A 24,379-nucleotide genomic window follows, 5' to 3' on the forward strand; every position below is an offset into this window, starting at 1 on the left:
AATCTGTGTAGCTCTCAGGACCTATTGTTTTGCTTTGACTACAGCTGCTCTTCTTTCTCCAAGAAGCTACTCCCCTAGTTCAATGTTTCCCAAGCCCAGTCCTGGAGTATCCCTTACCAGTCAGGTTTTCAGGATATCCACAGTTAATATGCATGAAAGAGATTTGCGTATAATGGAGGCAGTGTATGCAAATCAAGTTCATGCATATTTATTGTGGATATCATGAAACTCTGACTGGCAAGGGGTACTCCAGGACTGGACTTAGGAAGCACTGCCCTATATGACTGCCTAGTCCAGTAGCTTAGCCATGATGGGGCCTCATGGGTCTGCCCCCTCTCTTTGGGCTCAGGCTCCCCCCAAAATTCCAGCATCTGTTGAATGGCTGGCAGGGATACCCAAGCTCCACTGCTCCATCCCCCCTTCCCATGCTGCTTAAGCAGTCAGGAAGATGCTGGCACTCCTGCACATGCTCAGTTCATGCACATAAACTGAGCATGCATAGTAGTGCCAATGTCAGCAGCTGAAGCACACTGGCATCTTCCTCATTGCTCAGGTAAGATGGGGAACTCAGGCAGCAGACCTGTTCGACTGGTGGGGCTTGTTGTTGTTACATTTGTACCCCGCGCTTTCCCACTCATGGCAGGCTCAATGCGGCTTACATGGGGCAATGGAGGGTTAAGTGACTTGCCCAGAGTCACAAGGAGCTGCCTGAAGTGGGAATCGAACTCAGTTCCTCAGTTTCCTAGGACCAAAGTCCACCATCCTAACCACTAGGCCACTCCTCCACTTGGGCAGCCCCACCAGCAAAGGTAACTATATTTTATCTATTCTTGCTGACTGACTGAGTGTTATCTACACAAATCACAGTGAAACAAAATAAAACTGTACTAGCCTTGGTAGGCATCAAGAACTAGACTAGTTGTGAAGAGCTTAAAGTATATGCGGCTGCTTAATGGCTTATATCATACACATATACCTTACCACTAGTCATCTTAGTGAAAATTGTACCTTCATTTCCTAAATTCTAAAAAGATGTGTGCTGCTGAAAAATCATTCCCATCCATAAGCAGAACATGTACTAGAAAAAAGACAATAGCCTTAAAATCCAACTTCTAGAAACCTTGACTTCTACTCAGTTCAAGGATACACTGAGACAGATACTGTACATCGTATTCTAAACAATGAAAGACTTGTGGTTGACTAGAGCTTGCTCTAAAAGCACATGCTCTGTTTTCACACAAAATGGCATTGATTTGGGCATTTCAGCTAAGGAAACTAATGTCTCAGCATCTTCCAAATAAGAAGAGGGTGCCAGCAATTATGTTTTGTGATACATATAAATCATCTAAACATGAGGTTCACAGTGGAAAATTGCAGGACAGGTGATTAGCAAATATCATAGGGTGAGGGTAATGCATTTGATATACCGCCTTTCTGTGGTACAATCAAAGCAGTTCATACATGAGGAAGGTAAGCTCTTTGAGCAGGGACTGTCTCTCTATGTCAAATGTTCAGCGCTGTGTGCGTCTGGTAGCGCTATATAAATGCTATTAGTTGTAGTAGTAGTAGGAAGGAGTTAATAACTAAGGTAAATTTTAAATACAGCATCCAAACAGTTCAAATTTACCTTATTGACTGACTTCCCTTCATTATATTGTCTACTGCGCCAGGGAATTGTTGCCTCAAAAAAAGTCACTTATATCCCTCTCAAATGACCAGTCCTTTTCTACACTAAGACAACATTAGCAGTACAGAAATAGAAGGCTCCAGGACACATGCTGATTGGTTGCTGCTGTTCTCTTGGAGAGCAATAACTCATTCTGTTCCTATGTCTCATTATTTAAAACTCTTTGTGAAATCTTGTTACAATTCTAAGGATTTATAGACAGATGCATTATATACATACACACAAATCCTTAAATATGGCTGAGTTTAAGAGGATGAAAAAATGTCATTTCAGTTTACTGTCCCTCTTAGCTCAAACTCTGGGAGAGATTCTCCCATAGAGAGTTTAGCCTAGCTTGCATTTCCTCCACTGGGCTCAAGCTATCTTGAAATTCCTCTATTTGTGGAGAAGGGAACAGCTTGTACTTCATCTCTTCTGTCTCTCTATTGATTGTCTTGGTAAAGTCATCAATCTGGAGGAAGGTATTTCTCCTGAATTCCTCAATTCTTTCCTGGACCTTTTTTGTCACCTCCTCCATGCTGGGAGAGATGACCTTGGGTTGGGGACCTTCTACTTGTTCAAATAACTTCTGCCAGAAGCCATTCTGGAAGAAGTTCAGCTTCTCCCTCAGCTCATCAAGATTTTTGTGGATCTTCTCATGAAGATTCTTGGCAGTCTTGGTCAGTTTCTGGGACAGTTCCTGAATGTACTGGTTGAGTCTTTCTTGGCTTATCTGGGTGTGAGGGGCTACATTTTTATGTATCTCCTGCACAGTCTGATGAATCCCACTCACCAGTTTATCAGCATAAGGGTTGAAGGTGTGCTTGACTTGCCCAGTATGGAATGTTATTTTGTCCTGGAAATGTTCTGCATGCTGGGTTATAAACTTCTGAACTTCATCCACACTTTCTAGGAGCTGTCCCTTCATGTTGTAATTGTAGGGGTTCAGATGTTCCTGGAGCTCTTTTGTCTTCAGATCAACTTGATCCAGAAGTTCCTTGGTGAATGGCATTAAACTCTGACGAAACTGCTCTACATTCCTACTAATTCTCTGGTGGACCTCATCCACATATGGAGATAGCTTGCTCCTGAGGTCTTCCAATTCCTGCTGGATAAGCTGCCGGAGCCCATCAGAATTCTGATACAGTGTCTGCTGTGTTCTCCCATTCAGAGGTCCTAGAAAATTCCTCATGTAGTTGACACCATCTTGAAAATTATGTTTTAAACCTCTGTAAAAAAAAAAAACAACTTTTAAAAGCATAGAAACATTTTATATATCAACCCTCATTTTTCATTAGAAAGCACATTAACAGTGATTAACACCAACAGAAACAAGCGTTCAAATTACTTTTACATACCTCCTGTTTTGCCAAGATAACCACCATTACCTGTTTGAGACATTGTAAACCACCATGACCTGTTAGATTTGGCGGTATAGCAATTTTAAATAAATGTTAATAAACAATAACAAAGCTAATATGGACTGGATTTTTAGCTGTGTTTATTGTTCCAACGTTTGCCTTATATGCAGCATCCACACCCCTCCCCAGTTATTTACCTTGTGCTTCTCTTCCTTGTGTCTCCTACGTTTTAATTTTTCCCCTCTTCTCACTGTTTTGGCATCATATATCAGTCATGCCATTACATTTTACAATCCGCGGGTGGGTAGAGTGGGAGTTGTTTAATTCTCCTGATGAATTATGTGAGAAATGTTTATTTTACCCAAGCTTGAATTGTGATTATATCCCTTTTCTGTATTTCCTCTCACAAAAATTTGCAGATGTCATGAAAACTCTTTCACATTCAGCCCCGCTCCCACTGATTTCTGCTGTGATATTTTTTCCAGTTTCTCTAACAATACAATTTTCTGTCACAGAGGAAATCAGCATTAAACATTCATTTTGTAATACCACAACTGCCAAAGAACACCTATCTAAATCTGCTGCCCCAGGGGTTCATGGGACACTTAGGGGCCCTTTCACAAAGGCACATGCAGCGTGCCATCAAACTGGCATTACCACCCGGCCAGCGTGTGCACCTTGGGGTAATTCCGAATTTGGCATACACCAAAAACCTGTGGTAGAAAAGAATTCTCTATTTTCTACCGCAGGGGTGTTCCCAGCGGTAATCAGCAGTTGACGCGCACTAGACAGTTACTGCATGGGTAACGCATGAGCCCTTACCACTAAGTCAATAGGTGGCATTAAGGGCTCAGGCTGTAAATAGGTACAGGTTGGTTTTAATTTTGCCGCACGTCCATTTCCCAGCCCCAAAAAACCCCCTTTTTTCCCAGACACGGTGGAGAAATGGTCCAGCGCGCGTCCAGTACACATGACCACACTACCAGAGGCCACTTTTTGGTACCCCTTTGAAAAGGGACCCCTTAGTAACTGATGCTATGGAAAATGGAGAAATTAGATCTTACCTGCTAATTTGCTTTCCTTTAGTCCCTCCGGACCGGACCAGGATTGGACTGATGGGTTGTGCTCGCCTACCAGCAGGTGGAGACTGAGAAAAAACTCTGACTCTAGAGAGCCAATAGGAGCCCTGGCCATGTGACCTTAGCCTCAGTATTTGAATAACAAAGCAGGAAAGAGAGAAAGACCTTCTGTGCCGTATGGAATCCTAGCAGCCACAAAGCACTCGGCAATGCCAAGTATCAGAGCTCACCAGCAACTCTCACCAGAGAAGTGGTATGGCCCGATATGTATTACAGCTCACCAGCAACTCTCACTAGAGAAGTGGTATGGCTCACTTGTACTATAGCTCACCAGCAACTCTCACCAGAGAAGCGATATGGCTCACATGTAATATAGCTCACCAGCAACTCTCCCCAGAGAAGTGGTATGGCTCACGCATAATATAGCTCACCCGCAACTCTCCCCAGAGAAGTGGTATGGCTCACGCATAATATAGCTCACCCGCAACTCTCACCAGAGAAGTGGTATGGCTCACTTGTCTTATAGCTCACCAGCAACTCTCACCAGAGAAGTGGTATGGCCCACTTAAGATTTTATATATATTCCATCAACTGAGCTTACCAGCAACTCTCACCAGAAAAGTGGTAAATCATATTTAAGGTTTTATAGATATTCCAGCAACTGAGCTCAGCCACAACTCTCACCAGAGAAGTGGTATGGCGTATTTAAGGTTTTATAGATAGATTCCAGCAATTGAGCTCACCAGCAACCACCAGAGAAGTGGTATAGACCACGTAAAGTTCTGTATATATATAGTATTGTTCCACGAATCGTAAAGGAATGAATACACTTCCTACTGAATACACTTCCTACTTAATAAAAGAAGCTAAAGAGTAGAGAGAACATGGGAGGGGCCTGGTCCGGTCCGGAGGGACTAAAGGAAAGCAAATTAGCAGGTAAGATCTAATTTCTCCTTCCTTAGCGTCCCTCCGGACTGGACCAGGATTGGACTGATGGGAAGTACCAAAGCAGTAATCTGAAGGGAGGGACCCTATGAAAACTGCAGAGAAATGTTCATGCTGCATAGGCCACCTGGCGACAACTAACATGTAGTGTGTCCCAATGAGCAAAATAAAATGAAACTAGGACTAAGTTGCCAACTTACCAATGTGCACCGAGAGCACCAAAAATCGCCGTAGTAAGAATAGAGCCCGCTTCTGAAGTTGTGGAATATGTTGTAATACGCTGTGGAACTGCCCTCTCAGCGAGAAGAGAAATAGACATTCTCATTTCCTTGATCCTGCCCTCTCAGCGAGAAGAGAAATAGACATTCTCATTTCCTTGATCCTTCGCGATATAGCGGGTTAGAAACAATGAAAAACTTTTACGCCTACTGGCTAGAAGGACAAAACCAATAAGAAAAAACCGATTGGGAAAGGTGAAAACTTTAAACTACAGCAGACCGAAAAGAAGTTACCAACCGTAGAAGTATTCCACACATAGATCTACTTGCTGCAATGGCTACTGGGAAACACTGCTTGAAGAGGAAAACTTTATAGAAAAAGTTATGGCTACTAGAAAACAGAACTTTAAGAGTCTGTTCACCTAGTTCACCTAGCTGGTGGACGAAGCGGGAGGTACAGGTGCAGGACTCCTTTAAGAAACCGCTTTGACAGTGGATGCTGCATAAGCGTGCGGTTGTCAACAGTATCATGCATCACTGATAGAGCTGCCAAATGAACTCTAATGGATGAGTAAGACAGACAAGATTTCGCAAGATGCAGAAGATATTCCAAAACATGCAAAATGGATACTGTTTGTGGAATGAAGTGGCGAGAGGAGTACCACAGAGTGAACCGTCGCCACTTTGATTCATAGGACTTTAATGTAGATTTCTGTCTGGAAGCAATTAAAACTTGAAGTACTTCCTGCGAAAATATCAAAGATGTTGCAGACCCAGTAACCACGCCATAAGTTTGAGTGACTGGGGGTCCGGATGTAGAAGGGTGCCTTGGTTCTGCGTAAACACCTAGTGAGATGATGGAAGAAACGCATAAAGAAGGCTGAAAAACCCCTGCTGGACGTTGGCATCTGTCCCTGTCTCCGTCAAGACTGTTGCTGAACGGAAGAAGCAAGAAATGTTCGTGAGCCTGAAGGCAAAAAGAGATAGCCCTGAAGTGTCGCAGTGAGGAAGTAAGGCTGAAAAAATGAGAGTCCATTCACCTAAATGCAGGGTGACACAACTAAGAAAAAATGAGTACAAACTCAAGAGTATACTCTTAACTCCTCCTTGGCGGATGACATAACCCATTGCCATGGCAAGGACCAACATAGCTCTCTCCGCCTTGTTTGTCAGTAGGGAAAACAAAATTCACCCGAAGGTAAAACGAATTGCTGAGGTCCCCCAGAAAAAAAATATATACAAACAAGCTTCTGCCAAAAAGTGTACTGCACGAAGCATCCCAATGACAGAACTAAGGTTCTTGAGATAACTAGATGACACGTAAATAGTGCGATTGATGACCATGAGATTCGCAATAGGATGAAGGAAAATTCCTTCTTGGGCATTAGAAAGTAAAATTGCATTCTGCAGAATAGAGCGAGGAAATGGCCGAAGGCCCAAGGTCACCAAGAAAAATATAAACTGGGATGTTTGCAGAGGAGACAAAAGACTGTGCGCCAACCTGACTAAACAAAGAGAAAATCAGAGATATCTGATGAGAGATCAAATGAGAGATCAAATGAGAGGCCTGGCTACAATCACCACCCAACCTAGAGACTGTAAGAAATGCAACACCCGGTGCGTGACCTGAGAACTCTGCTGATAAGACTTTCTCCAATTAGGCAGTCGTCTAGGTAAGAATGAAATGACCCTAAGAGCGCAATGAACATCCTCTTAGATCTATAAAAGAACGGAAGAGAGAGTACTGCTGAAAATGACCGGTTAATGCATAAGCAAAAAACTAGCCATTCTCTGGATCCTGAGGAGAAGAGGAAGGGTGACCAAGGACACCAGTTAAATAGGGCTACAAACTCCAACCCTATCTCTATGGCGTTCCATAGTTGGGTAAGTTCTGAATATAGAAAGTTCTGAATATAGGAGTCCACCAGCTATGGTAGTACGCTCCGGACAGAAAAAAATTGTCCCAGTATGAACGTCTGATTCACCGGCCTGTAATTTCTTGGATCTCCCTAATCCACATACCACTAATCCACGTACCACGGTCATGCGTCCTCCCTCACTGAGATGTAGATTGTAAGCTCCTTTGAGCAGGGAACGTCCTTCTTTGTTAATTTGTACAGCGCTGCGTAACCCTAGTAGCGCTCTAGTAGTAGTAGTACCAGACTCACACCCAATAGATATGAATGTTGAGCTTGTTTCAGGTTAAAACACCGAACCTAGGCCCAGGGTCCCCGGTGTTCCTAGTGGTGAACAGCCATGGCAAATATTGTATGCGTTAGTTTGCAGAATTACTGCAAAGCCTTGCTTTTGGAGCAGAGATTTCTGTTCGATACTCTCGTGAGAGGTTTTTTTTTTTTTTTTTCTTTTCTTTAATGCTGTTCTGGCTGTAGAAAGGTGGACATTTGAGCTTCCCCAGAATGGCAAAACTTATGTACCTATGCCCATTAGATATGAATGCTGGACTTGATGGACTTTAGGCCTTACCCAGCATAACCATACTTATGTACCTATGGTATAAATACACAGGAAGTGAGTGAATCCCCTTCCAATTGAAAGAACACTCTGGAGTGAAGGCGCATAGAATGAAAATGAAAAAGGACAAACTTGGAAATTACCTGTAACGAAAAAAGTGAAGTTGTGCCACAGCCACTTGGTGAAGGCAGTGTAGACAAGACTGTATCTGAATTCAAGAAAGCTTGATATAACATCAGGTCTCTAAGGAAGAGGAAGAGATAGCAGATGGTATGTATAGGCATACTGGACCAAACCAGGATGTTTATAATCTGCCAATGCTGCACTGATAGAGTAGAGACAAACACGAGTAGATGGTTTGAGGACCGTCCACTATCTTTAAGTGAAAGGATGACTTTATTCTCTAAGTGACCATATGTCCTGTAAAAACCAGAAGAAAGCTAAAATGAAAAATGAGAGGCTTCAAGGCAGTTGGAAAAGAAGGGAAGACATGAATAAAGCATGCCTGCTAAGGCAGCTGAGTGATTGGGAGCTTGGTAGACAGGACTGTCCCTCAGAGAATATGAAAGAGCTGATATATCCCCATGGCATCTGAAAAATATAGTGTATGCCTCTAGAGAAGGCTTCTTAAAGTCGGAAAAAGAAAACACTGTATAACACTACAGCCATTGAGAGTGTCTGTTAAGTTCTTAAAACACTATATAACATCATAGGCATGGAGTAAAATGCTTGAAAGGAACTAATATATTATGGTCAGAATTGCAAAGTACCAATCAATTGACTCTTAGACAATGTAGTCCTATTCACCAGGGAATGAGAAAGACAGAAATTTACTCTATGCCTATAGAGAAAGTTTCTAAAGTTCTTAAAACACTGTATAATACTACAGCTATTGAGGAAAATGCTTGAAATGAATTATGATATTATGATAAGATGTAGATTTTCCACCAGGCAATGAAAAATGACTGAGCACCAGAAAAAACTAGTGTTAACAGCCCCGTGATACATAGAAATTTAAAAGAAGAAAAGCTTGTTATATATTCATATATGAAAGGAGCCCCCTTTCAACCAAATATTGCCTGCTGATGTGAAGAGCATTTTAGAATACGCCGTTCAGCACATACAAAAGTGTACACATCTTGGAGCCGAACTGCTCTATGAACTGCAGCCTTACCTTCAGCAGAGAGATCCCCGACTGATAAGATGGAGGGAGAAACAAAATGGCCGCCGTTCGCTCCACTGGCCCTGTAGCGATCGTCGACAGCGCGCCCGACACCTCCGAACAAGCGGAGCCCAGTGGAACGGCGAAGAAACAACAGCCGGCGAAAAAGGCCCCAAAAAAACTGGAGGCAGCACCGGACCCGAAGAAACCTTGAAGGGAGAGCAAAATTTACACGTTCCGGCTGCGTGAACTGCGCGACGCTGACCGACAGCAGCTGTTTGAACTTTTAAGCCATATCGGAAAAAACAGGTGGCCGCGCTTACGCGGTTCGCACATTTCTTTTTTTTTTTTTTTTTCTTCATTTGTTTAAACTGCCGCCGCCAAAACGCAAGAAAATGGAGGAAATTAAATCTGATGAGAAAAATCGCTGTTTAAAGTCACAGATACTGAATTATTTTCTTCTGTTTGTTTTTTTTTTTTTTTTTTTTTTTATAACCCCTCAATCATAATAAAACACTGGAGCTGCCTGCTCGTTAGAAGTCTGGGGAAAGAAAGGCTGCTTCTTTGAATTTCCTTTTATTTGATTTAATTCTTTTAAAGCAGCTACCTGTTAAAAGTGGCTGCCTCTCCCAAAGACGGTACACCTTTCCAGAGAAAGGGACGGCCCTTCCCTGCTAAGCCAGGGAGATGGGGAGGAAGGGGGGTGGACTCGAGACACCCGAGTTTAACACCCCCGAGGCTGTCAAAGAAAGAAGAGAAAGGAAACCCTGTCAAGCCTCTAAATAAGATTCCAGGCACAGAAGAATTATCACAAATATCTGTAATATCTAAAGAGAAAAGGAGAGAGACTAATGGGCTCACTTCCTACCTGCTGGGAGACTGAGAAAATACTGAGGCTAAGGTCACATGGCCAGAGCTCCTATTGGCTCTCTAGAGTCAGAGTTTTTTCTCAGTCTCCACCTGCTGGTAGGCGAGCACAACCCATCAGTCCAATCCTGGTCCGGTCCGGAGGGACGCTAAGGAAGACATACTTACTCTACTTTTCTTGCTGTCTTCTGGAGCTGTGTTGGCTTTTGGAATTCCTTATCATGAGTCAGTTGACTGAAGTAGTCCCAGAACCCACTCCTCACTGGTTCAGCCTGAGATCCTGCAGGAAGAAAATGGATTGTAACTGCGCCAAGCCATTTGACTCTACAGCATGCATGGACAGCGTTCTAAATAGCAGCTCAGAATGGCCACAGAGCTATTCGAAATGGGGAGGGGGGCCTTTTACTAAGCTGTGGTAAAAAGTGGCCTGTGCTAGTTTGGATGTGTGCAGATAAAAAGGCCTTTTTTAAATGGGGCAGTAAATGGCCATGCACTAATATTAAAAGTAGCGCACAGCTTTTTACTGCCTGAGCCCTTTCTGCCACCTATTTGATTGGTGATAAGGGCTCACGTGCTACTCATGTGGTAATCAAGCATCGAGCGGCATTGTGGCCGCGCTGCCGATTACCACTGGGAAAAATCCCTGTGCTAGAAAATAGAAAAATAGTTTCTACTGTGGGAAACAGCACGTCAACTTCAGAACTACCACTGGGCACCCACGCTACCCCAGCAGTAGTGATGATTTGGCACGCACTGCCCACGTGTTAGCCCTGCCGTGCCTTAGTAAAAGGGCCCCTGGGTGTGTACTGTTCTCTTACCGTCTGCAGGGAGCAGAGTAGCCTAATGATTAGAGTGGTGACCAGAAAACCTGGGAAGCCAGGGTTCAAATCCCACTTAACCCCCCATTGCCTCGGGTAGAAGCTTAGATTGTGAGCCCTCCAAGAACAGGATTTGGATGCCGAATGTTATATCACTCTGCGCTTTGCTCTTTGTGGTGAAGCATCGTTTCTCTGTCTGACCTCGAATCAGAGAGGTACTACATGGAAATCAATTTTGGCCATATGTAATGACAGTGGATTCATGATATACAGTATTTCCAAGAAGCACTGCACCAGGATATTTGTACTTCCACATCTGGACACTTTATTGAATGTCACAGCAGTTTGTGTTACCCCGCCAAATGACAATAACCTTTGAACTCAGAATAGGCTCCCCACTGTTGACCAAAATGGTACTATATTAAACAAGCAGTTGGTGAATGATAGAGGGAGGGAAGGTGTTGCCAGAGCACCGACAACCCCTCAAACACTACTTTTAATTCCCTCTGGCACTGGCTATTCCTGTATTTAAATTAAGAATAAGACACAGACACAGTCAGACGCAGATAATAATTAAGGAAATAATACAAGCATTGTTCCTATACCTGAATATTGCTACTGTAGCTGAATATAAACTCATCTTTAGCTACTACTGAAAAGATGTGATCTACATCCAAATCCACTTCCCCCTTCCCTCTAACACAGATTTGGCACATGCTGATTCTAATCTAAATTTAGTACTACCAATCCTCTCTATCTTCCAGGATATTTTTATTTGTATTTTAAATCAAAGAACATAAAAATAGCTATACTGGGTCAGACCAATGGTCCATCTAGCCCAGTATCCATTTCCAAAAATGGCCAAGCCACGTCACAAGTACCTGGCAAAAACCCAAATAGTAGCAACATTCCATGCTACTAATAGCAGACTATGGACTTTTCCTCCAGGAACTTGTCCAAACCTGTTTTCCACCCAGATACACTAACCGTTGTTACTACATCCTCCAGCAAAGAGTTCCAGAGCTTAACTATTCGTTGAGTGAAAAAAATATTTCCTCCTATTTGTTCACTAGTTCCCGACTAAGGGCTTGGTTTATTATTTTTTTCCCATAGATAAAGAATGAGAGAAAAGCGTTTATAATTAAGCATTTACCCCCTCATTCTATAATAAAAATGTAAGCACCATTCCATGCTAACATTCTAGAATGCTGGCACTTACATGGATACGTGCACAGTTATGCACATAAGTGCTACATAGATGTTCAGAACTATTAGGAGTGGCCTAGTGGTTAGGGTGGTGGACTTTGGTCCTGGGGAGCTGAGGAACTGCGTTCAATTCCCAGCACAGGCAATTCCTTGTGACTCTGGGCAAGTCACTTAACCCTCCATTGCCCCATGTAAGCCGCATTGAGCCTGCCATGAGTGGGAAAGCACGGGGTACAAATGTAACAAAAAAAAAATTAGGGGCACAAATTGCTTAGCAAATAATGCAAGGGGGATATACACATGTGTGGAGCATGCACAGGTCACTTACACAAATAACTAGGGGTCAATATATTCAATACGGGGAAGGACTATATCTTTGGTTATAATGTCAGCTGTTCACTGAATAAGGGGATGATTTGTTGATTTTTTGCACCTTGTACCTTTATGCTATAGAAAACTAAGAGTCCAAGCCCTCCATGCTTGATTATTGCTTTTTCCCAGGAGGGAATGGGAAGAGATAGGCTTTACAAAGGCCTGCAATTATCAGGAGAAGCAGCAAAAACAATTAACATTAGATTAAGAAGCCTATGTTGAATCTACTCCAAAAATACGTATTTCTGAAATAGAAACACTTTCAAAGATTTTCAAAATTGGTTATAATTACATATACATTTCAAAGAACATGATAGTAGATTCCATTTTTTTGTAACTTGAAAAGTGAACATAGTAGGAAATATCTTCTTAGATCTAACCTCTGATGCACCTGGATAATGAAGGGTTAAAAATGTTTGGAGGACCTATTGCAATTTTTGACTGGGATCTTTTTTTATGCATTTTGAAAATAATACATCAAGAAAATACTTGAAATAAATATCAACCAATAGGAAACAATTATAATAAGAAATTAATTTGATTGACATCTACTTAGGCCACATGTGGGGAAAGAACTCAATTCACAAAGCCAAAGGAAGCGATCATACAAGATAATCTAAAGTAAAGCAGTGAATCTCCTCCTAAATTTTTTTTTTTTAACTGATTCAAGCTGAAGATGAAATCAGATCTATGGAACAGACATCGTTAGCCCTCTACCTTCTAGAAAAAAAAGCGTAACTTAGAAGGCTCATAAAAAAACATATGAATCCACCACACAAAAGATCAACTTCACTAATAGGAATAGCTGTTAAACAACACAATGTCCGCCAGTGAAGACCAAAATATGTGACTTCTCAAAAAATGGGGAAAATGTCTCATACACTCCTGTGGCAACACTCTCCCTTTTCAGGTGCACACAGCGCAAAAAGTAATCATAGACATAAAAAAAACCCTTAAATACTTTTTTTGTTTTTAAATATGCAAAAAAGTGCAACCAAACTGACAGCAAAAATTCAAATCACTTATCTTAGTCTGCTGTCCAGTTCAAATGAAGGGTGGTACTTCCTTGCTTCCAGAAAAACTGTCATGCAGTCCCCTGCATTTTTAAAGACCAATGCAGCAACAAGGGTATCAGCGCTGGCAGTGGGCAGGAAAGACTGGGAATCTTTCCTGCCCCGAAGACTCCGCTAGACTACCAGGGCGGCTTTGGGTAAGTGCCGGGAGGACACCCTGCTGCTCGGGGGAGGGGAGGCAATGAGTCAGATCGCAGCAATGGCGGGGAGCAAGAGGAAGCACCATGGGGCCCCTGGAGGCGCGGGGCCCTCTGCGACCACACCTGTCGCCCCTGCCTAAGACCGGCCCTGGCGCTGGCTGCTGTATTTTGCAAACATCTCAAGAATCATTTATTATACCCTGCATAAATGACATTGTAGAAATCCAGGAGGGGCATAATCAAAAGGGACGCCCAAGTTTTCCTGAGCACGTCCTTGCAAAACGTTCCGGTGGAGGGGCGGGGAAATCCGTATTATCGAAACAAGATGGATGTCCATCTTTTGTTTCGATAATACGGTCAGGGACGCCCAAATCTTGAAATTTAGGTCATCCTTAGAGATGGTCATCCCTAGACTTGGTCGTTTCTGATTTTTGGTGATAATGGAAACCAAGGACGTCCATCTCAGAAATGACCAAATGCAAGCCCTTTGGTCGCGGGAAGAGCCAGCATTTATAGTGCACTGGTCCCTCTGACATGCCAGGACACCAACCGGGCACCCTAGGGGGTACTGCAGTGGACTTCATAAATTGCTCCCAGGTACATAACTCCCTTACCTTGTGTGCTGAGCCCCCCAAACCCCCCCAAAACCCACTACCCACAACTGTACACCACTAAAATAGCCCTTACGGGTGAAGGGGGCACCTACATGTGGGTACAGTGGGTTTCTGGTGGGTTTTGGAGGGCTCACATTTACCACCACAAGTGTAACAGATAGGGAGGGGGATGGGCCTGGGTCTGCCTGCCTGACGTGCACTGCAGCCACTAAAACTGCTCCATGGACCTGCATACTGCTGCGATGGACCTGAGTAGGACATTTGAGGCTGGCACAAAATATTTTTAAAGATTTCTTTTGAGGGTGGGAGGGGGTTAGAGACCACTGGGGGAGTATGGGGAGGTGATCCCTGATTCTCTCCGTTGGTCATCTGGTCAGTTCAGGTACCTTTTTGTGGCTTGTTCGTAAGAAAACCAGGACCAGGTAAAGTCATCCAAGTGCTCGTCAGGGACGCCTTTTTTTTCCATTATGGGTCAAGGACTTCCATGTGTTAGGCACGCCCAAGTCCCGCCTTCGCTACGCCTCCGGCACGACCCCAGGAACTTTGGTCGTCCCTGCGACGGAAAGCATTTGGGGACGCCCAAAATCGGCTTTCGATTATACCGATTTGGGCAACCCTGTGAGAAGGACGCCCATCTTCCGATTTGTGTCGAAAGATGGGCATCCTTCTCTTTCGAAAATGAGCCTGCAGGTGTCCCAAAATAAGTGTCTGCACAACTATTTGAAATATATCAGGCACAAAATAAGACCTTATCCTCCTAAGGTTCCATAATGTTCTAAATACTTTAGTTGATACCATTTTACTACTACTACTACTACTACTACTACTACTACTACTATTACTATTTGGCATTTCTATAGCGCTGCAAGGCGTACGCAGCGCTGCACAAACATAGAAGAAAGACCGTCCCTGCTCAAAGAGCTTACAATTATATACTCAAAAGAGTATATAATACTCCCAAAATTTTGAGTTATTTTTCTAACTTGTTGTCATGAAACACCTATCCACCTGCCTGGGGCTACCCTGTAGTCACTTAGAGGATCTATACCCAGCACAGCTCAGATCAGCCTGCACCTTCCACTTGTGCTCTACACTAGCAACCTCCTCCCACCGACTGGGTCACAGCTATCTCTGGGTGAGTCTCCTGCTCTCCAATTATCCACACTCCCAGTGATCCCACAATTCCCAGAAAGCAATCACAGACCCAACACACAAACCACCAGGATTCCTTATCAATCCAGACAGGCAGAACGAACAAACAAATGTGTTTATTCTCAGAACTTGGAACAGCGGACAAAAAAAATGTGCAAATAGCAAACAGTAACAAGTAACTGAAAAATGGATCAATTAGAAAACTAATTAAACATTTGCATACTTCCTAGAAAGTACCTGAGGAGATTAAGATATATATAGCTGTTCACCAGTTATCAAATATAACTGTTTTTTACAGGGCTTCAGCAAAGAGCTCTCTCTCTTCTCCTGGGCTGAAACTGAACTCAAAACCAGTAAAGTCCAAATGAGACGAGCTCCTGGGCCAATTAGAGCCCAGTCAACAAGATTTCAAATATATACTGCTTCTTGCTTCCTGTTTGTGTCAAACTAAAGAAAAAAAACACTAGTTCTCTGTAACAGCTTTACAGCAAAGCACCACCACCTGCTGACCAAATAGGAGAAATACACTTCATAACATAATCCATGCAGGAAAAAATCCAATACGTTTTACTGGCTTAAAACACACTGTTTCTTCACAGTGTACATTACACCATTGACAGAAAAGCCAACCATTGACAAACAATTAAAACTACTACTTAGTACCATTTATTTATTTATATTAATTTATATACCGTGTCTTATTGCAGCTGCAAAACAGAACGGTTTACATATGTATAAAAACAATTAGTGTATACAAATAAACAAACATAGGAATTCCATTCATGACAGGAAAGCACAGCAACCAGAATAAACTACATAATAAAATCAGTACAAATTAAAAATCTAATATACAGTTAAGCTACCCCTTTTTCCTTTTCTTTTTGACCTTATCTCATTATGCTAAGTTCTGTTCTACGTAGTTTATAAAGAGAAAGGTTTTCAAATGTTTTCGGTAATGGAGATAAGATTTCTCTAATCTGATCTCCTTTGGAAGGCTATTCCAAAGGGAGGGTGACAAATAGAAAAAAGCCATGAATTTTATCTTTTCCTTATTAAGCTTCATTTCAAACTGAGAAGTTCAGCATTCTAATAAAGCTAGCCCTCTTGAAATATCTATTAAAACTTCAGCAAAATCCCCAGAAAAAGGTATATATAACATGATATCAGCATAAATAAATGGGAAGAATCCCATATCAGTTAGTCTTTTACCTAATGAAGCCATTACAATATTTAAAAGTATTAGTGAAATTGGTGAGCACTGAGGGACTCCATAATCTGGAACCCATGAGTTAGAATAAACCTGATTAATTTTAACTTGATATGTTGGTTCCTCAATAATCTCTGAATCCAGGAATTTAATTAGTCAGTTATAAAAATGTACATTCCTTCTTTTTAGCTCCACCATTCAAGATGGTGTAGAATAAAATCAAGCAAAAAAGGGGAGGAGGAAAAAAACCTCACGTGGACGTGAGTGACAAACAAAAATAGTGAGGTGAGTCCAAGGAGGATTTTAAGAAGTCTTTAATGTAAACAGCATAAAAACGACCTGACACAGCCGTGTTTCAGCACAAAGGCCTGCTGCAAGGGTCAGGTAGATCTCTTGTGTTATGGCAAAAAGCTTAACATAAGAGTAAATTCAAGGTCCTTGCTGTTGAAGCTCTGTGAAATCCTCGGTGAAAAATGCTGAGCTGCAAACACAGTCTGTCCGGCAGATCATCAGTGACATCAGTAAAATCAAACACAATTTACAAAAAAAGCTCAAAAACAAACATCCTTAAAACACATTAATTCATCAAATAAAATCAAGAGAAAACAAATAACATTTCAAAGTCATTCTAAATCCCTGAAGAGATGTTAAAGTTTGTAAATATACAACTCACAATCCCAAATACAAAGGGAAGGTAACAAAGGACAAGCCAAGAAATTAAAAAGGGAAATAGGACTTGATATACAGCCTTTCTGAGGTTTCTTTTTTTTTTTTTTTTTTGCAACTACATTCAAAGCGGTTTACATATATTCAGGTACTTATTTTGTACCAGGGGCAATGGAGGGTTAAGTGACTTGCCCAGAGTCACAAGTGAAAAGAGGGAGGAATAACCTGAACTTTAATGTGTTGATTCCGTCTTTTAAATTATTTATGTGAAGGGGAGCAGTCAGTTCATAGACCCAAACACTGTACTAATGATTTTATAGTGAGAATACTTAAAGGAAACTTTAAAACAATACAGGAACGCAAGACCTTTGAAGTCAAAATGATTAAATATTTTGACACCCACCAGACAGGACTTAACAAAGATCTGGGTTTTCTAGCCCATTATAAACCATGAAATTTCACTGCTTTGTCACCCTCTGATCACCATACATATCTCCCTGCCCCCCATCCTCTCAGCCCTCTCTGTTTCTCACCTAGCCCACCCCTCCCTCATCCTTTCAGACTGTCACTGAAATACTTTGATGTTTCACTTATATATGCTGTTGTTACTTATCAAAATTTGCTTATTTCTGATCTGACAAAGAAGGGCTACCTTCGAAAGCTAATCAAAAAATGTATTAAGTTAGTCCAATAAAAAAGGTATCATCTTATTTTCTTTTCTATGTTTTATTTTATTCTATTTCTATTGACTGGCTTTAGAAGTGGACTAACATGGCTACCACATCTCTCTAGACCCAAACAAAAAGTCTAATTCAACATCAGGGGTCCTTTTTACTAAGCCACTGTAAAAACAAATGGCCTGTGGCAATGCGAGCACATCTTTTGGGCATGCACCAGGCCAGTTTCTACCACATTCTGGAAAAAGGGCCTTTTTTAAGGGGCCAGAAAATGGACGAGCAGCAAAATAAAAACCAGTGTGTGTCCATTTTTGGCCTGAGAACTTACTGCCACCCACTGACTTAGCCATAAGGTCTCACACGCTACCCGGGTGGTAGGCATGCATCATGTGCCCACTGCCATTTACTGCTGGGTAAACACCATGCGTTAGAAAATAGAACATATTTTCTACCGTGTGTTTTCAGCACACAGCAAATTCAGAATTACCGCCCAGGGCATGCGGTAGCCGGGCAATAATGCCGATTTGGCATGCGCTGGATATGCATAGACCCTTACTCACCTTTGTAAAAGGACCCCTCAACGATAAAGCCAACAACAGTCAGCTGCTCACGTTGTGCTCAATAATGTTTGTAAATCATCAGACAAAGCATTTCACCTCACTGTAACAACCCGTCTAAAGGTCTTTTCCCTCCATAGTTGTCTTCTAAAAACAGATTTATCTGGGACCATCAACAACCTCCTCTAGCAGAACCCTCTACTCCACCACTCTCCTCCCAAAGAGCTGGCTCAACCTATGGACCAGGCGAGGCACTGGCTCAGTGCACCAGTGATAAAGAGAACAAAAATCCCAGTCTAGCATCGCTTTCTTGCTCTTCCCTTTCCTCTGTCCCTCTGCCTGCAGTTCAGGATACAGGGGAGGGCAGATGCTGAATTGGGATCTTGGCACCCTTTGGCATTGGGTGGGGGGAACATGAGAGGAGAAAATACTGGATTGCCAGCAGAGGGAGGGAATGGAAGAAGAGATACTGGATCACCAGCAGGGGTGGGGGGCTCACAGTCCCTTCAGCTGGTCCTGCCTGTCAGGCTCCTCCTCCTCTGGAAATGGCATCGTTCCACAGAGCCACCATACCAGAGAAAATGCAGTTGTTGCTTGGCAGTGTGGAATCATTGTCAGCTGACTGGCAGTGGGCTCTGTTGCACATCACGGCACAACAGGCCACCAGGCAGCAGTGATAGCAACAGTGAAAGGTACATAAAAGAAGTCTTCTGCTCTTTAAGTAAGTAGCAAGCTGACTGCAAAGGCTCATGGGTATAGGGACTTCTAAAGGAGGAAATCAGGCCACATTCAGTGTTGCCAGGTGGGCGGTTTTACCGCCCAATTGGGCAGTTTTCCGCGACCCGCCGCGGGAAATTTTTGCCCGCGGCGGGTTGCGGTTTTTTGGGCGGTTTTTTAAGCTTCCGGGCGGCTTTTTGGGCGGCTTTTTGATTTTTTTCGGCCGCGGGGGGCGGGGTTAGTGACGTTTTTGGGCGGGGTTAGTGATGTTTTGGGCGGGGCCGATGACGTGGGAGGCGGGGCCGATGACGTGGGAGGCGGGGCCGATGACATGGGAGGCGGGGCCGATGACGGGGAGGTGGGGCTGATGACGGGGAGGCGGGCCCGATGACGTGGGAGGCGGGGCTGATGACGGGGAGGCGGGCCCGATGACGTGGGAGGCGGGGCCGGTGACGGCGGGGGCGGGGCCGGTGACGCGGGGGTGGGGGTGTCAGGGGCGGGGTTTGTGTTTGGGCGGGTTTTGGGCTGGTTTCTGGCCCGGATTGGGCTGGAAAAAAAAATTCTACCTGGCAACCCTGGCCACATTCCAGACTTAGCTGAGCCAGCAGTGCGGGCTAAAGAAAAATGGTAGCTATGGTAGACACCCAGGGTGGGAGGGAAGGAGAGAGATGTTGGATATGGGAGGGGCTAGGAAAGGGGAGATACTAGACCAGTGATGGGCAACCTTTTGAGCTTGGTGTGTCAAAATTCGCCAAAAAACCGAGCATAAGTTGGGTGGTGTGTCACTTCGAGAAAAAAACCATAATTTCATGATATTTATAGTTTAAATAACAAAAATGTATAATTGTAATATATAACTGTATTTAATAAACCAAAAACTAATTATTTAACTTACCTGCTTAGTGACTTCTTTGTTCATCTGTCAGTCGGTTTCTTTTGTTGGTCTTGATATTATTTAACTTGTGTGGGGTGCCGTGAACTAAGATAAGTGAGGGGGAGGGGGAATTCTTTAACTAACCTGTTATCAATAGAAATCAAACAAAATAAAACATGGAAAAGAAAATAAGATGATACCTTTTTTATTGGACATAACTTAATACATTTCTTGATTAGCTTTCAAAGATTGCCCTTCTTCGTCAGCTAATCAAGAAATGTATTGTTATGTCCAATAAAAAAGGTATCATCTTATTTTCTTTTCCATGTTTTATTTTGTTTGATTTCTATTGATAACCTTAAGAGTGGACTAACACGGCTACCACACTCCTTAACTAACCTGGAAAGGAAAGAAAGAAGAACAGCAGCAGCAGGGTGAGACTTAGAAAATGAAAATCAGCTCACACTGCACATAATTCTCTGGAAGGTTTTCAGTAGATTGTCTTTCTTTCATAGAACTATGCACCCCTCCCCCCCAGACTGAGAAATGCCTGCCCTGTTAAATCATGGCATAACCTGCTGTTATATTACTTATATTTATCCCAAACAATTTAAGATTCTTAAGAATCTTACCTCACTGTTATGGCGGCGGCTAAGCAAGGGGCAGGCAGGGCACAAGAGAAGAGTCAGAAGACAGAGACCAGACCGTCCCGCTGCAGCCTCGTGCTCTCGTCGACTCGCGATTATTATGGCAGCGGCTGAAGAGAAGGCGGCAGGCTGCAGACAGTAAGCCGCTGCGCCTGCGTGAAGCGTGCAGTGCGTGCAGGATTATCACCACCTGATGCTGAGCATGCAGGCGCTGGCTGGCACGCGCACGAGCACAGACGCTGCCTCTAGCCTGCCTGCGTCGCCGTCGCGCGTGCATCAGAGCAGAGGAGTTAAGAAGGTGAGGTGGTCGCGTGCTCATCGGAGGATTCTGTCGGGGAGTGCAGGGTGGATTTCAGCATTCCCTTGATTTGTCGAGAAACCTGGACAAATCAAGGAAATGCTGAAATCCACCACGTGTCAGCGAAAATGGTACGCGTCAGTGCTGACACGCGTGTCATAGGTTCGCCATCAGGGTACTAGACTGAGGAGAGCAGGTAAGGCTTTGAACTGCAATGGGATGGGAGGGCAGGTTGGGCCTTGAGCTACACTGGCAAGGGGGGAGAGGACACATGGATGACAATTCAGTTAGGGCAGTGATTCTCAAACCTTTCACTATAGTGGAATCCCTAAAATATTGTTTCTTATACCGAGGAACCCTCAATTTATGTAAATATATATAGATTCTATAATCTAATTTCTTGAGGAACCCTAAGGTTCTGCAGAACCCAGTTTCGGAATCACTGGCTTAGGGCATGAGATACTTAGGCTCATCCTGTCCATTGTATAGGTACACATGTGTGAGTTTTATTTTTATTTCTGACACTGATTACTATGAAAGCAACATTCTTGCTAGGAAAAAGTGCTATTTTTGTATGTATTTTATACAAAACTGAAGACCACCACTACAGAATTTATAAGAATTTAAAGTCCACATACCTGTGATGGCAGTGATCAGCACAAGGAGAGACACCATCTTCAGAAGCATTTTGCCTGCCAGTGAGCATCCAACATCCTAAAGACCAGGACAACAAAGAAAGTTATTACCAACTCTGCCTCCAGGGAGCCAGAACTCCAGATGTTTCTGACTGCAGAGGAAAGCCAGCAGGAAAGAAATGCTGTTTGCCCACCCGTCCTGCCCTCTGGAAGACAACATACAAGAGACAGGGAGAACAGGCAGACCCCCGCAGATAGAGGGGGCCCCCATCTTCCCCTTCCCCTCCCATACACTCTTCTTTCTGTCAGCAGTGGACTTACCAGGGCAAAAATATGCCTTAGAAGCTACTGAATTAACATATCTGAGAGGGTCCCAGGCATTACCTAGTTTGCCAATGCCTAAAGCCCTTGGGGTACAAAGTACAGGCACCACAAGAAGTCCACTGGCAGGTCAGCCACAGAGTTTCAATGGAAAATCACCAACAATTACAGAAGTGCCTAATATCTGGGACTAAATCACAGAATCATTTTTCTTGTTACAACAACAACAAAACCTCTGCCCAGTTGAAGGTATGCCTAGCTCTGTCTGCAAAGCTTTTCTGAATTTAAAATGACAGCCTCAGGCCACCTGATTTATTGTAAATATGCAACATTTGGAAAATAAATTGTGCAACTGCCAATAAAAAGTACCACAGTGCTCTTCAAAATATGAGAGGATAGATAAGAAGGTGAATATTACTTAAATTCAACGTTATTAACCACCTCCTAGACAGGATGCAGGCAAATGCAACGATTCAACCTGCAGAGAGCTAGGGAAGAAAGGAAACGGCCGGGGAAGGGGGGAGCATTCTTCTCATTTCTGCTCGCATTTTCTTAGTCCAATGCCCAGGTAAGTGGAAGATTGTATAAAATCTGCTACGCTGTGGGTTGATCGTGATTAATAATAATAATAATGTTTACAAAATCAATATACAGGTCAGAATTATCTTTTACTAATGTCTCATCGACAACAACAAATTCGTCCTACCGCTTGCTCTGATCGATCAATACAAGACCATGAAACAAATCTGCAACCAAATTAACCCAACATGTTACAAGCCATTCCTAATATATAAGTGTGCAACTTCTGATGTGCATATATGCGGAATGGAACCAATTACCGAGGGTTACGCTCAGTTTAAGAGGGCCAGTGTTATGCACTCTATTCTTCCATCTATAGCCGGCAGGGGCAGAGCTCCTCAGCTCCAGCTGCCGGTACCCGCTTTATACCCGCAGGTGAATCCACGTGATATAAGCACCGGCCGGACCCGATGGCTGCCCCCGGTGTAAACACTACGTGGAAGGTCAATGACATCCCATCCCCAGAAGGCGGCGTCCTTGACTCAGCGCTGAACTGAGTGGGCTAGTGCTCGTTAGGATGTTATACCTGCACTTCAGATTTTTACGTTCCAATTGTTTTAAGCTCTCCCCCACCCCCGAGGGGAAGGAGGGGACTGTTTTCTCGGTATGCCAGAGCCGAGGCCCAGTGCAAACTTTAAAGAATTCTTATCCTGTGTATAAAAGGGTACCGGGAGGGAAGCTCAGTATAGTAGCGCTATAGAAATGTCATGTCGATGAACTGAATCCTCCCTGTTAGTTGTACAGGTCTAAGCAGTTCCCATCACAGCAAGACTCATTACCGAGACCGAGAGCCAAAGAAGAGAGATGCCCCCCCCCCCCTAATATACACCCAAGGGGTCCGTGGCACAAACATCAGGCCTCCCTCAGGCTCATCCTTCCTAAATTAATGGACATCGATCATTTTCAATAAGCCTTTATTTTTAAACGTGTGTCTGGCCGTCTGTTACCAGAGCCATGACGCAAACATCTGGGCTAGAAAATACATTCAAGGAAGGTCTCCAGCATTTCCAGGGCACGAGTCTACTGTATCTGATCCTCCACCAAAAAATAGCCTCTGTCCAGTCCACTACTTGAATATTTGGACTCTGAAAAGTAGGAAAGGCACCAGCAGGACCTAAACACAGTTTACAAGTTAATACTTTAGAAATCACACGTGCAGCCGCTTCTGGGGTGACTATTTACAGCACCTAAAGTGTCTGAAATATTTTAAACATGATGGGGTGAACTTAGGAACAATGCTTGTATTAGTTCCTTAATTATTATCTGGGTCTGTATCTTATTCATTAAAATACAGGGATAGCCAGTGCCAGAGGGGTTGTCGGTGCTCTGACCACACCTTCCCTCCCTCTACCATTCACCAACTGCTTGTTTAATATAGTACCGTTTTGCTCAACAGTGGGGAGCCTAGTTCTGAAGAGCAAAGTGCAGAGTGATGTAACAGCTTCCAAATCCACACCGACTCCAGCCACATCTCAAAGTCCAGCTTTATTTTCAGGCCCAAGGACAGCTGGAAATACACAAATGAATCATTCACAGGTCTCCTGTTTGAAAAGTAATGGAATAATGTGGGATCTTTCATTGCATTTATGTTTATACCTGTAGATTTTACTATTATTATGCTGTTAACAAAATTGTAAGTTTGATGTTAAACTGTAACTACTGTACACCGCTTTGGGTGAATTTACAAAGGCCGGTAATAAATCCCAATCAATCAATAAAATTCTAGCTAGAGAGCAATTGAGAGAAGACCAGAGATTCATCAAATCCAACCTTCTTCTTGCTTAACATCTCTACATTTTAATTTAGGGGACGGAGAAAACACACTCTGCAACTGTATCACAAATTGAAAAAAAAAATCCTTTCCAACCCCAAATCTGGCCATTGTCCCAAAATCAGTGGTTCAGCATGTTTAACGTTTTACTAATATGTAGTTACATCATCATGCCCACCAATATTTTTTACCTCAACGCTGTCCAGTTTACTGTTGAAATAATTTATTTTATTTATTTAAAGCATTTATATTCCACCTATTACATTTCCTAATGGGAAATTTTAA

General features: G+C 43.1%; 1 protein-coding gene across 2 annotated transcripts; it reads right to left on the reverse strand.

Moving 5' to 3' along the window:
• Positions 1-1,611: 1,611 nt before the first annotated feature.
• APOA5 (apolipoprotein A5) lies at positions 1,612-22,690 on the reverse strand. 2 transcript variants are annotated; one of them, XM_030222009.1, is made up of 4 exons: positions 22,584-22,690; positions 21,427-21,502; positions 9,939-10,050; positions 1,612-2,895 (listed from the first exon to the last, which is right to left on the reverse strand). In XM_030222009.1, exons 2-4 carry the CDS (start codon positions 21,473-21,475, stop codon positions 1,974-1,976), a joined length of 1,083 nt encoding a protein of 360 aa, XP_030077869.1. In that variant the 5' UTR covers positions 21,476-21,502; positions 22,584-22,690; the 3' UTR covers positions 1,612-1,973. The 2 variants fall into 2 exon arrangements, with proteins under 2 accessions (XP_030077869.1, XP_030077870.1); XM_030222010.1 differs by lacking the exon at positions 22,584-22,690 and adding an exon at positions 22,451-22,458.
• Positions 22,691-24,379: the final 1,689 nt, after the last annotated feature.

This window comes from Microcaecilia unicolor, chromosome 12, assembly GCF_901765095.1.
Source record: "Microcaecilia unicolor chromosome 12, aMicUni1.1, whole genome shotgun sequence".
Lineage (NCBI taxonomy): Eukaryota > Metazoa > Chordata > Amphibia > Gymnophiona > Siphonopidae > Microcaecilia > Microcaecilia unicolor.

What these genes read in the sequence shown, in the direction of transcription:
- APOA5 (XM_030222009.1), bottom strand. Translation starts at nt 21,475, where the DNA reads ATGCTTCTGAAGATGGTGTCTCTCCTTGTGCTGATCACTGCCATCACA. An exon ending in GCTGATCACTGCCATCACAG is followed by an intron (nt 10,051 to 21,426) that starts GTATGTGGACTT and finishes TTCTTCCTGCAG; the next exon opens with GATCTCAGGCTGAACCAGTG. An exon ending in AAGACAGCAAGAAAAGTAGA is followed by an intron (nt 2,896 to 9,938) that starts GTAAGTATGTCT and finishes TTTTTTTTACAG; the next exon opens with AGGTTTAAAACATAATTTTC.